The sequence below is a fragment of the Leptonychotes weddellii genome, chromosome 14, assembly GCF_054177405.1.
Source record: "Leptonychotes weddellii isolate Sample4059 chromosome 14, ASM5417740v2, whole genome shotgun sequence".
NCBI lineage: Eukaryota > Metazoa > Chordata > Mammalia > Carnivora > Phocidae > Leptonychotes > Leptonychotes weddellii.
Window position 1 is genome coordinate 70,263,969 of NC_138382.1, and position 12,305 is coordinate 70,276,273.

At 43.6% G+C, this 12,305-nt stretch overlaps 1 protein-coding gene across 12 annotated transcripts in view; it reads right to left on the reverse strand.

Annotated features, from left to right (window-relative positions):
* The window catches only part of DENND1A (DENN domain containing 1A), a 489,873-nt gene that overhangs the window by 258,581 nt on the left and 218,987 nt on the right, over positions 1-12,305 (reverse strand). For all 12 annotated transcript variants that reach the window (XM_081803556.1, XM_081803552.1, XM_081803550.1 and 9 more), the window contains one exon: positions 2,980-3,049. In XM_081803556.1, coding sequence (XP_081659682.1) covers positions 2,980-3,049 — 70 coding nt within the window. The remainder of the gene's footprint in view (positions 1-2,979; positions 3,050-12,305) is intronic.

A 12,305-nucleotide genomic window follows, 5' to 3' on the forward strand; every position in this document is an offset into this window, starting at 1 on the left:
CCCCCCCAACTGAAGCCTACCATACCCAAAGACTTCTGGACTTGGGGAGGGGATTCTGTTTTTTTAATAAAAGCTCTTTCCTCCTGTTCTAATCTGATGACCCACACCCTGCCAACAAGTAAGGCACTTGTAGACAGATTTCCTATCATTTGTGTCATAATTCCTTTAACCAGAAAAAGAATTAATAGAAAGAGTACTGGGTACAGGGGAAACAGACTCCACTAAAACACATCACTGATCGCAACTCTTCAACACTCCAAGAGGCAGGGTCCTTCCTGGGGCAATGGCCCAGAGGACCGGTGCACCAATTTTACGGGGTAATAATCCTATCTTCCCTATGCATAGCTGTACAGACCTAACCTTTTCTGTACCACAAGACATGTTTTTAAAAGTCTACTATGTTTTGACTAGAGCATTAATATGGAAGAAAAAAATATGTGAGCCAATCTCCAATTCTAAGACTGTTAAGAGCCTATGTGTGATGCAATTCTATTTACTAAAGATATCCTTCAAGTTTGAGTGAAAACCTGAATGTTTGACTAAAGTGAATTGTCAACATAAACTGATGAACAGACGCAAGGTGGCCTCTGAATTCATTCATCAAAGAAAAAATCACTTCAAAGAATAAATCACTTCCTTCATGACAAAATTCCCAGATACCTAAGCATCCTCTGAGAGTGAGTGCAGTGACCTAGGGAGCCATTTCTATTAGTTATTCCTTCCGATTATTGTGGCCTCTGGAATACATTGCTGGTAAGTAAATCTTACTTGAAGGAAAGATTTCTCCATTATACACGTTTTCCACTTCTTCTCCAAAGCAGCATTTCCTCAAGTATGTTCTAGGAAACACTGGTATCTCAGAATATTAATATTTGTCATGGAATAAAAAGGGTTTGGGGCCAAACAAGATGGGAAGCATGGAATAACACGTTTCTCCATGGCAGGACCTTCTCAGAGCCACTAGGACATGAATCTTTTTTTTTTTTTAAAGATTTTATTTATTTATTTGAGAGAGAGAGAGAATGAGAGACAGAGAGCACGAGAGGGAAGAGGGTCAGAGGGAGAAGCAGACTCCCCGATGAGCAGGGAGCCCGATGCGGGACTCGATCCCGGGACTCCAGGATCATGACCTGAGCCGAAGGCAGTCGCTTAACCAACTGAGCCACCCAGACGCCCCTAGGACATGAATCTTAAGGAGACAAAAATGAAACACAACCTTCCTTCTCCCCAACCAATATTACTGAACTATGGCACCCTTTTTTTTTTTTAATGGATCTAATGTTCTGTAGAAAGTATGAGGAGAAAAAAATTTCTGTAACATTTAATAATAATGTATCATCAATTAAAAATATTAGGCCATTTACAAAAAGGAAAATTTAAGGAATTATATATATGGACAAATATTCAACTACTCATAAAGAAATGCAATTAAAACAATGAGACTGTTGGGACGCCTGGGTGGCTCAGTTGGTTGGGCGACTGCCTTCGGCTCAGGTCATGATCCTGGAGTCCCTGGATCGAGTCCCACATCGGGCTCCCTGCTCATCGGGGAGTCTGCTTCTCCCTCTGCCCCTCCTCCCTCTCATGCTCTCTGTCTCTCATTCTCTCTCTCTCAAATAAATAAATAAAATCTAAAAAAAAAAAAAAAAAAGCTGGAACTCCAGAAATCTTTTAAAAAAAAAAAACAAAAAAAACCAATGAGACTGTTCACTTGTCAAATAAACAACAAATTCAACAAATGGTACTGGCGAGAGTATGGTGAGCCAGGCACTCCTGTACATTCCTAGTAAAGGGCATCTTTTAAGAAAACAGTACAAATTCTTCTGGAAAACAGTTTGGCAAATTTTTTTAAATGTTTATGTCCACTGCCCTAAAAAAATGGCCCCTCTGAGATTCTCCTCTTAAGGAAATACTCCAAAAAGAAGAAGATGATTTATGTTCAAAGATGCTAATAGCTACAACTACAGTGGAAAAAAAAATCCCAAATAATGAAAACTCCCAACACGGCCACCTGGGTGGCACAGTCGGTTAAGCGTCCACTCTTGATTTCGGCTTAGGTCATGGTCACAGGGCCACGAGACTGAGCCCTGCATCGGGCTCCATGCTCGGTGGGGAGTCTGCTTCTCTCTCTCTCTCTCTGCCCCTCCCCCACTATGTATGTGCATGGGTGCTCATGTGTTCTCTAAAATAAATAAATAAATCTTAAAAAAAAAGAAAAGAAAAAGAAACAACTTCCAACAACAGGGAAATGTTTCTAAGGTCCATAATAAAATGCTATGCACCCATGAAAAATATTCCACTGTTTTTACTTGCCTGGGGAAATGCTTCTGTTACTATAGCACCTGAAAAATGTGAGCTATGAAAGTCTAAATACAGCTCCAGTTGACCCCTGACATCCATGGAAGACACTTCGGCATATCATTTCTTCCAAAAGTACAGTAAAATAGAGCTAACTTTTTAAGTAATTTTTCAGACCCTTAAAAAAATTACTGAAAGTGCACAACAAAGCCTTACTGAAAGGGGAACTTGGGACAGGTGGCTAGGTCACCTGCTAGTTAAGTGTTTTACTCGCAAATCGAGCTTTGCAGCATGACATGAGCAATTCAAATTTGTGCCTCAGCAAAATTATAATTTAATACATGTCATGAACTTCCAGGGCTGCTTGGGAATATCAGCTATCAGATATCAGAATATTAACTCTGAATGCTAAGGGTCTAATTTATTATGCCTTTAACTGCAAAAGTAAAGGAAGAAAACATCCCCAAATACTAGTGATTGTTATTTTTGGGAAGGGGGAAGGGGGAACATATCAAGAGTGATTTTTCTCATCCTTCCTATTTGCGAGTTTCTGAAACTTTCTATAATGGGCATGAGTTACTTTTTTGGTAAACATTTTGGTGAAATATAAGGCATGTATTACTTTAATGATCAAAAAAGTTAAAGTTACTTGCTAAAAAGAATAAAATACAAGGTAAATACCTGGCCCTTTGTCGTGTAATCCGCCAAGATGTTAAGCAGCTTATAAAATACTTCGAACCAGGGAAGATAGCTGGGGAAAGAAGAGGAGAAACATGAAATATTAGTATGCAGGTCAAAAACTTTAACCAGGAGCTAATTCAAGACTGGTACATTTCAGTTCTTCCTCTACACCCTGAAGAGTCTTCCTGTTATAGGCTGCTGGAAACACAGACTGGTAGAATGCTAATTATTTCTGGGATTTTAAAAAATTGCCTGTGTAAGGTGGAGGATTGAATATCCATTATAAATTATTCCCATGCCTCAGAGCTAGAACAGGTTCATAGAGAAGAAATTCAAAGCCGACTCTGCAATCAGGAACCATCTCTGAATAGCGCCCCCAGGTCCCTCCCACCACACCCACCCTTTCCAGGAAGCTTCTGTGCAAGTCCCTCATGATTGGACACACACAGCCACACACTCACACATACAGCACTTTCTCTGCTGCTGTCCGCAAGGTGTCCCAAAGGCCCCATGTCATACTGTAGCATCAAACATCCTACCTGTACCGCACCCCTTCTAGACTACTGCAGGACGAGCTCTAACTCTCTGTTCTCACTGCAGTCTACTGGGTCCTGACCATGGCACCCCTTCACTCTGAGGACAGTCTGGTCCTGACCTCACTCTAGCCTCTCTCTGTGGGGCTTCAAGAATAATCTTTCTAAAATGCACATCTAAGTGGCCCACAGATCCAGTTCCTGCAGTGGTGCCCCATCACTAATGGATTTCTTAGGATGGCGTTGGAGGCTCTTCGTTGTCAGGTCCCCTACTGGCTGCCCGCTCTCCTTCCCCACGTGCATTCTTCTCTCACTGCAGCCTCCCTCCCATAATGGCCAGGCATCCTCAAGCCTGCCCGAGCTTGCATACACTTGGCCCTTTTCTCCCTCTGACCTTCCTGGTCTAGGCTAGCTTATTTCCACTCATCCTCCTAACGGTCCTCTGCAAGCTCCCCATCCCCGCCCCTCACGCCCTAATTCCCTCTTCTCTGTGCTGCCCTGGTCACATGCATACTCCCGTTAGAACATTCCACACACCATGTGGCACTCAATGGTGTGTCTGTTTTGCTAACAGACTGTGCATAGAGAAGGAAGGATCTCATCTTTCTTCACTTTGTCTTCCCGGGGCCAAGCCTGGAGCCCGGCATACCGTCAGTGCTCGGTGTTGACGGAACAAACACAACCAAACAAAGACTAAGAGCAAAGGCATGTTAATGTTATAGAATTGTTGTTGAACTATCTCCCACCCCACCGCCTGCAGCCCAGAAGGTTGTCACTTAATTTAAATGGCTTTATTCTCCATTAAGAGACTTTTCCAAAGCGACAAATAGTCAAGCGAGGAGGGTGTCATACCAAGCCCCTGTTGTCCTGCCCATATCCGCCCTGCTGAGCTCACAGGTCCGTTCCTGATAGAGCTGGACGCGCAGCGGAGCGCTGATCCCGCCAGGCAGAGGGAACTCAGCACCCCGTACAGATTACCAGCTGTACCGCCGAGGGTAATAGATGAAGTGAGAGGCAATCCAGAGGACAGATAAAGTGCACAGTTCCCCATCATTAACGTCTGTCTGAAGCCAGCACATGCTACCGTAAAATTTAAGTAGCTTATCAAAATATACTGATAAGCAACTTAACTTTTCACTTCTATGACAGTATTATCACTTATGTTAATATGTTTCAATCAGCTCTGGCAGCTGCATATTGACTATTACACAGCAAATGACTGCCGCCACTTTCCACAGCATTTACTTTGACAGAGCAGTGTAAACATTCAAGAGGGATTAGGGAGGAGATAAGTTTCTCCCTTCCTATTCTGTTAAATAAACCTCGGCTGAGTTAAAAGCCATTATAGTGGGAACAATAAATCCCCTCAGACGAAAACTCTTGCCCAGATTAGAGGACTCTTAGTAAACAAATTCAACCAAGGATTACAAAAAAAATTTTTTCCCCTGAAAGAGAAAATACCACTAGTTAAATCCAGCAACTCAAAGTCAGGAAGGGAGCGGGGGGTAGGGGGGGGGAAGGCAGGGGGGGCCGGGGAAGAAGAGAAAATATTGTCTTGCAAGGAAATCATGGCCTCGAGGAAATGAGAGAAAAGCTGAAGTCATTTCAGGAATACTGGACGAAGTGATGTGGGGCAGGCTGGGTTCTCTGATAATTCAGGACTGTGGTACACACGGGAGTAGTTTCTGGGGCCCTGACTGCAAGCCCCTGCGTCCTCCACGGCCAGGGGGCTGAGGGAAGCTGACGTGGTAGGGCCGCCCGGCCCACAGCAGAGTGCCCAGCTTCTCACACGCGTCCTCAACCTCACCAAATCAATTCCTTCTGGCCACACTAAGCAGAACCCTCAGCCATGGCAGGTTTCGTAGCTACCCTGGAGATCAGCCATTTCTTCCTCGCCGTGGCCTGACCGGACGCAACTGTTGCCCACATGTTGTCCCCTGTGCACTGACAGATGAATATCCAGTGATGGCAGCGTTAAGGTCTTGAAACCAAAACCCAGCTGTCTTCTTCTTCAAAGGATCCCTCTTTTCCCCTGTTGGGAGGCCAGGGTTCACAGCTGAACCTTATCCAGTGGCGTTTCCTGTACCGCTTCATTAGCGCTGGCACAACGGCTCTGCCCGGCCCGCACGGCTGCAGGTGAGGCTAAGGAGCTGCTCCACTCCATTCTGTGCATGTCTGTCATCATGGAGTAAACACTACTTCCCAGTCCAGAGACAGGAAACAAACACTCCATTACACTGCTCGTCCCTGGACATCTAAAGGAGTTCCAAACATCTCTGGGCCTGCTCCACCTGCTACCTTCATGCAACCACTCGGAGTCCGCAATGCCGAGAGAGCACCACCATGCAGCGGGCTCAGGCCAACTAGGGCCCGAAAAAACAAACAACAAAGGGTCCCTGCATTGAGGAAGGCCGTGGTCCTAGTGGGGAAAAGAGACATCTACAACAAAATAGTTTGTGTGAGGGGAGTTGGAACTCTTTTCCAAGGGCTTTATTTAGCTCAGGCTTTGGATCGAGTTATAAAATTATCATGGCCAATCAGCAGAGCCTTCCTTGATGGGGAAAAGCCAAAATGGGACAAGCCTGCTTCCTAGGCACTGGCCACTATCCATGCTTCTCTCACCAAATTGTGGCTCGGGTAACTCTGTCCCAGGTTCTGCCATCGCTCCCTGGCCTAACAGTCAAATGGAGAGGCTTTTGTTTCATATGAGGCAATACAAAGTCTTAAACTTGGGAAGAACTCAGGGAGCATCCGAGTATTCCTACACACATTCCTACATCACAGGCCCTTGTAAGATGTGCAGGGGCAAGGTTCGAGACATAGTGCTCAGAGTCAAATGGCCCACGGTAAAAATCACCTGTAAAAGGCCCTTCAGTTGCCCCCAACATAGAGCAGACATGGTTTTATAGACACAAAGTAGCTGGCCTGAGTTTGCGGGGGGGGGGGGGGGCGCGACACATACTGAATGAAAACTGTCTATGCTCCAATCTGTCAGCTTGGTGAACTGCTTACCCTCCAGCTGAACTCAGGAACTGAGTCCGACCGAGGACAGATGACTTACATTTCTAATCTCGCTCCACTGAATGGACTGTCAGGATAATCATTCCCACTGTTTTGTGTATATACACATGTATCTAAGTGACCTTGTGTAAGTGTACATATGATGGGATCCCACTCCAGTGTCATAAGTATTTAGATAGAAAACCATTACAAATTTTAAAAAGCTCTCCCACATCTCTTGCTAGTAGTTGAGTTCAAAGCCATCAGATGAGGCCAAACAAGACGGGGGTGTGTGAGATGGGGAGCAACAGAGGAAGACGCTGACCAAGCCAAGGAAGGTGGTCACTTGAGAGAATAACAGCTGTGAGCAGGACGTCAGAGTTCAAGCACAGGCAGGAGGAAATCCTCCTGTAGGGGCCACCAGGCCAGACTGTTGGAGTCTGAGTGGGGTGAGAAGGGTTTCCTCGTAAGGGAAAGTCAGGGCTCCAGCAAGATCAGGAGAGAAGAAACACAGAAGGTGGCTTGGCTTAGAACGTCAGAACTCAAGATGGGGGGAAAGCGGTGTTTAAGTAGGGGCAAGGCCTGGCACTGGGTAAGAAAGCATCTATGTCAGGAGAAAGAGGTTGACTAGACTGGTGTTGGAACCTAAGAGGAATAAAAAGAGCATGTGGAAGGGAGTTCAGTGTGGGATGTCAGAGCCTAAGTGGGTAGGAGGGCTTCTAGGAAGGGTGGTGAGGCAGAGTCCAAGGAGGTCCACAGTAGGAGGAGGCTGCAGTGTCTAAGAGGTCAGAGTCCAAGTGCGGTGAGAAGGACAGCCACAGGGTGCCTGGGTGGCTCAGATGGTTAAGCGTCTGCCTTCGGCTCAGGTCATGATCTCAGGGTCCTGGGATCGAGTCCCGCATCGGGCTCCCTGCTCCTTGGGGGCCTGCTTCTCCCTCTGCCTTTCTCTCTCGCTCTGTCTCTCATGAATAAAAAAAAAAAAAAAAATCTTAAAAAAAAAAAAGGACAGCCACAGAGGAAAGGAGCTACAGCTGTGAGAGTCTGATCGAGATTGATCAAGCATGTAAATATATAATGGAATTACTACTATCAAAGAAGAGAGTTATAAATATGGACAAAGAGAAAAGAGAAATGAACCTTTGGTGTCCTACTGGAATTAGATTAACTGTGTGAAATCATGGAGACAAATAAAAGAAATAGAAACACAATATATGTATGTACATACATATGTGTATATATACATTATATATACATAGATTCTCTAGCTCTAGCCACTGAGGGGCCCTGGAAGCAGAGAGACCGCAATTATAATGAGCATGCTTAGTGTCCAGATCGTGGTTTTTAAGTACCATTCTTCACCAAAAGAAACCCGAGCTCCTTAAAGAAGGAAAAAAAAAAAAAAAAAAAAAGAAATGTCTGATTCCAGAGCTGGGGCTGGGAAATATCTTGTTGTGCTAGGAAAAAGGCAGTGTTCAACACACGATTAGGACATGCCAACATGTCCTAAAAGCCAGCGTGGAGGGGCTCCTGTTGACAAAATCTGTGACAATCTGAGCATCAAACCAAATAATCATAGAAAGAGATTATGTAATAATAAATAAAACAGGAAATCATGAGTCTGTGCTAATATAAATAAATGAATCGGAAATCTGATGAGGATAAAATGAGGATATTCAGAATACACTTTTTAATTACAAAGGGAAAAAGAAGGGAGACTCCTGGGAGACACAACCTTAAGTAATGCAACAAATTGAAAGGGTGCCAATTGATAGAATGCAGTGAAACAATACAGAATACTTCCATCATATTCTAGCCATAGACGTAGAACCCAATCCTGAGGATGAGGGACTTTCTACAAATTAACAGCCAATGTCAAGTTCAAAGACGTGTAAGAAATGTTGAGGATCTATTCCAGAATAAGACGACAAAAGAGACAGGAAAATAAATGCAACATGTGATTCTGAACTACAGCTCGCCCCCCCATATATAGGGGGTCCAAGTATTACATGGTAGTTTTGTGTCAAAACTTTCTGATTTTGATGATTGTAATGTAGTTAGGTAAAAGAATGTTTCTTTCTTTCTTTTTTTTTTTTTTTAAGTAGGCTCCATGCCCGACGTGGGGGCTGCAACTCACGAGCCTAAGATTGAGAGTCACATGCTCTACTGACTGAGCCAGGCAGGCGCCCCAAGAATGTTTTCTTTTTTAAAAAAATACACACCAAAGTATTTGGGGGTTACGGGGTATTATTTTGGCAACATCTCCCAAATGGGCATTTGTATTGTACTCACAACTTTTCTCTCTCTATTTTTTAAAGATTTTATTTATTTGAGAGAGAAAGAGCATGAGCAGGTAGAAGGGCAGAGTAGCAGACTCCCCACTGAGCAGGGAGCCCGATGCGGGGCTCAATCCCAGGCCCCCAGGATCATGACCTGAGCCGAAGGCAGATACTTAACCAACTGAACCACCCAGGCGCCCCTTTGATATGTTTGTTATTGTTTCAAAACTGAAATAAAATGGGAGAGGACAGAATCTAAGGGGTCTTTCATTTCATCAAAGATACCATAAGTAGACCAATTAGAGTATACAGAACAATAATATGAGCTGGGAAAATAAAATTTTAAATTTTAAACCATGGCTATAGGGAGGGGCATGCAATAGAGAGAATGGCTGATTGCAACTGTGGAAATCAGTATTCCATGCACAGAGAAGGCTGAGCATCAGTTAGGTTGTTCTCAGAGTATGGGAGGAAAGCTGGGAGGGGTGGGGATAGAGTGCATTAGAGACAGAAAAAAAATCTCATGAGCGATGACTTGCAGGCTTGACGCACTGGGCCTGATTTGAGAACTGTGTGCAGTTGGGATAGCCAGAGAGAAGGGTATGGAGGCTGAAGGACAGAAGGCAAGGTAGGGATCAAAAAAGCCAGACTCCAGGGGCCTGTCATATGCCAAACTGATGGGCTTCCCCTTTATTTTGTAATCCCTGGGGGACCAAAGGGCCAGTTAAAGAGAAGTAATATTCTCAGGAAAGTATTTACAACTAGGTAGAAAGTGATTATTTCCCATTTGGCACAGTCCAGCGGATCTCAGCCTTACCAGAACATGTCTACCTTGTTACCCTAAAAAGAAAATCTTAGATAATCTAGTTATATACATAAGTTTTAAAAAGATCAATTTAAGTTCTGGTTCTAATATAAATAATAAAAAGAAAAGTACTTTATAATAAAATTTTAACATTTAAACACTCAGACACCATTATATTAGAGATATAATGAAGTAGTACTTCCCTGGGTACCAAAGAGCTGCTTTTAACTTAGGTCTGGAATGAGTTTAAAGCTAAGAAGAGTGACACAGAATAAGGTCTTTCAATTTTTCTCAGTGATTTCCACTGCCTGAGGAGCTCTTAAAACTCCATCTTGGGTACTCCAAGAGAGGTATCCTTTCTTTTCTCATTTCCTGACAGATTTTGCCGAGATTCATCGGATAAAGCATCCCTTGGTTAAGGCTAATTGGCATTCAGTATTTAAAGTTTTCAAAAAACAAAAACCCCCCAAAATTTAAAGAGAAAAAAAAAAAAGCAGAGCAGCATGGCATACGGTGGAGACAATACGGACTTGCATCAAATAACCCTGGGTGAATCTCAGCTCTGATCCTTTCTGTGACACCTCAGGAACGCAATCAAAGATCCAGTTTCCTCTTCTGTAAGATATACACCACCTAACTAATGTAACTGAGGTATGCAGACCACACCCAGTCTGGCGCCTGGAATACTCTCCCTACCCCTCTCTGCCTAACATTCTTGCCGATCTCAGCTTTGAGAAGCTTTTTGGTTCTGTCTGGGTCCGAGGTGTCTTTAGAACTCCGTCCAAGAATTCCTCATGCCCTGCAGTCACCAGAATGAATAGGAAAGCACGAGCCATTACGAGAGGAAACTACTCACGAATGATGTGACCACTTAAATCAGTAAGTCCCCACTCAGCCCTCTGGTTTGACCTAGTATCTCTCCCTGCTCCTCTGTCAGTGTCTTGCTGGTCAAACATCTACAACAAAATGTAAATAAAACTATAACCACTGCAAAGGATGCAGGATTTCATGAAGCCCTTGTCTGAGATGCTGGACACCTGCTCAGGTGCAAAGTGGCCAACAAACGACGATCTGGCTGCATCAGACCAGGTACCAAGGGACAAAGAGAAAACTCAAACAAGGATGGTGGTACAGCAGTCACATCAAAAGAAAATGAATTTAGTATCAAAGGATTCAGAGAGGCCTGGGGGAAATTGATGAAGTCCTCAAATACTTCTGGAATAATTACTCTTTTAATGATTATGCTGAGAAAGTCAAACATAAAGTGTTATTATGTCAGAAAAACCATAATCTCTCCCTTAAAAAAATCATTATTGTCTCATGATTTATTCTATCCCACAAAGACTGCATTATTGGAATAAAAGCTAGATTTTGTTGAAATCAATTTATTTCCATAATTTGAGTTCCATTTCTTTCCTAGATAAAATCCTAAATAAAGTTTCCCCTCATTTTTACTGTAAAATTTTGATCCCCACGTAAATAGATGCACTTTACTCCCAGAATATGAGGCCCTTCTGGGCTGACCCTCCATGCAGACTCACCATAGTTTATAATGCATGCTTCTTTTGTCTTCTCCATTAGTGTCAACTCCATGAGAGCCGGGATCATGGCTGTGTGCTGTTTAGTCTCTAATATGTGCCTGGCACAAGTTAGACATTCAGTAAGTTCCCTTGACAGCTGTAACTCACGCCTGTAGTTTCTACTAAGTCCAGTGCCACTGGAGTAACAGTCAACTAACCTTATTGGAAGGCAGGGCATTTTGGTAGGAAAATGATCCAGAACCAAAAATGACCCCTGCCAATGGACTGCTGGAGTCTGTGACAAATAATTAGAATAGAGTGAGTAAACAATCAAAGCAGATCATGAATAATGCACAAAGTTAAGGTTTCTTGCCCCTTGCCTATCCCTCCAACACAAGTAAACACCACTATCTACTTTTTGTGTTCCTACCTCAAGTACTATGGAAAAATGTCACAAAACCACGCTGATTATTTTAATTTGGCAACTTAATTTTTCAAGCACAGGTGAGCCTTTAAAATTGCTCAAGAATCCTCAAGTTCCCCAAAGAGTCTGCTCCAAACTTTTCCTTCTTCTCCCATCTCTAACCCAACCCTCCTGCTCTTCAGAAGATACTCTTGTCTCCAAACTTCCTGATGAGAAAAGCTCTACCATGAGTTTTCCTCTCTTCCACTCCTAGACTCCTCATGCCTTCCCTCTGCTCTCCTAACTGGGGTAGGAAGTAGAGAAGACTCTAGATCTCAACTACATTGCCTTCTGTAAGACACATCTTCTCCCCCATTACACTCAGCCAATGAGCACTCCCATCTGTAAGCACAACAAAACCACCCATGTGTGCTGGTCCACAGTTTTCAAACTACAGCCTTAGCACCAAGGTGTATGCATTCCACCTTCTAAGAAAAGCACACCACATCCTCCTGAGCTAACCACATTAAGCTTCAATAAATGCTTTCTGGAACTTAAAGTGACGTTTACAGTCCAAACATCACACGTTTCTAGATCATTCGTTCTGCAAATGTTGCAGTCAATCATCCATCAAACCACGTATTTCTCCACACTTATTAAGACCCATCCAGTATATGCCTGGCATTGTGTGAGGTACGTGGGGAATGAGACCAAGGTCCCAGCATTTAGGGAGCTCACAGTCTAACGAGCAGACACATGGGCAGACAATGTCAGCAACACAGGGTCTGT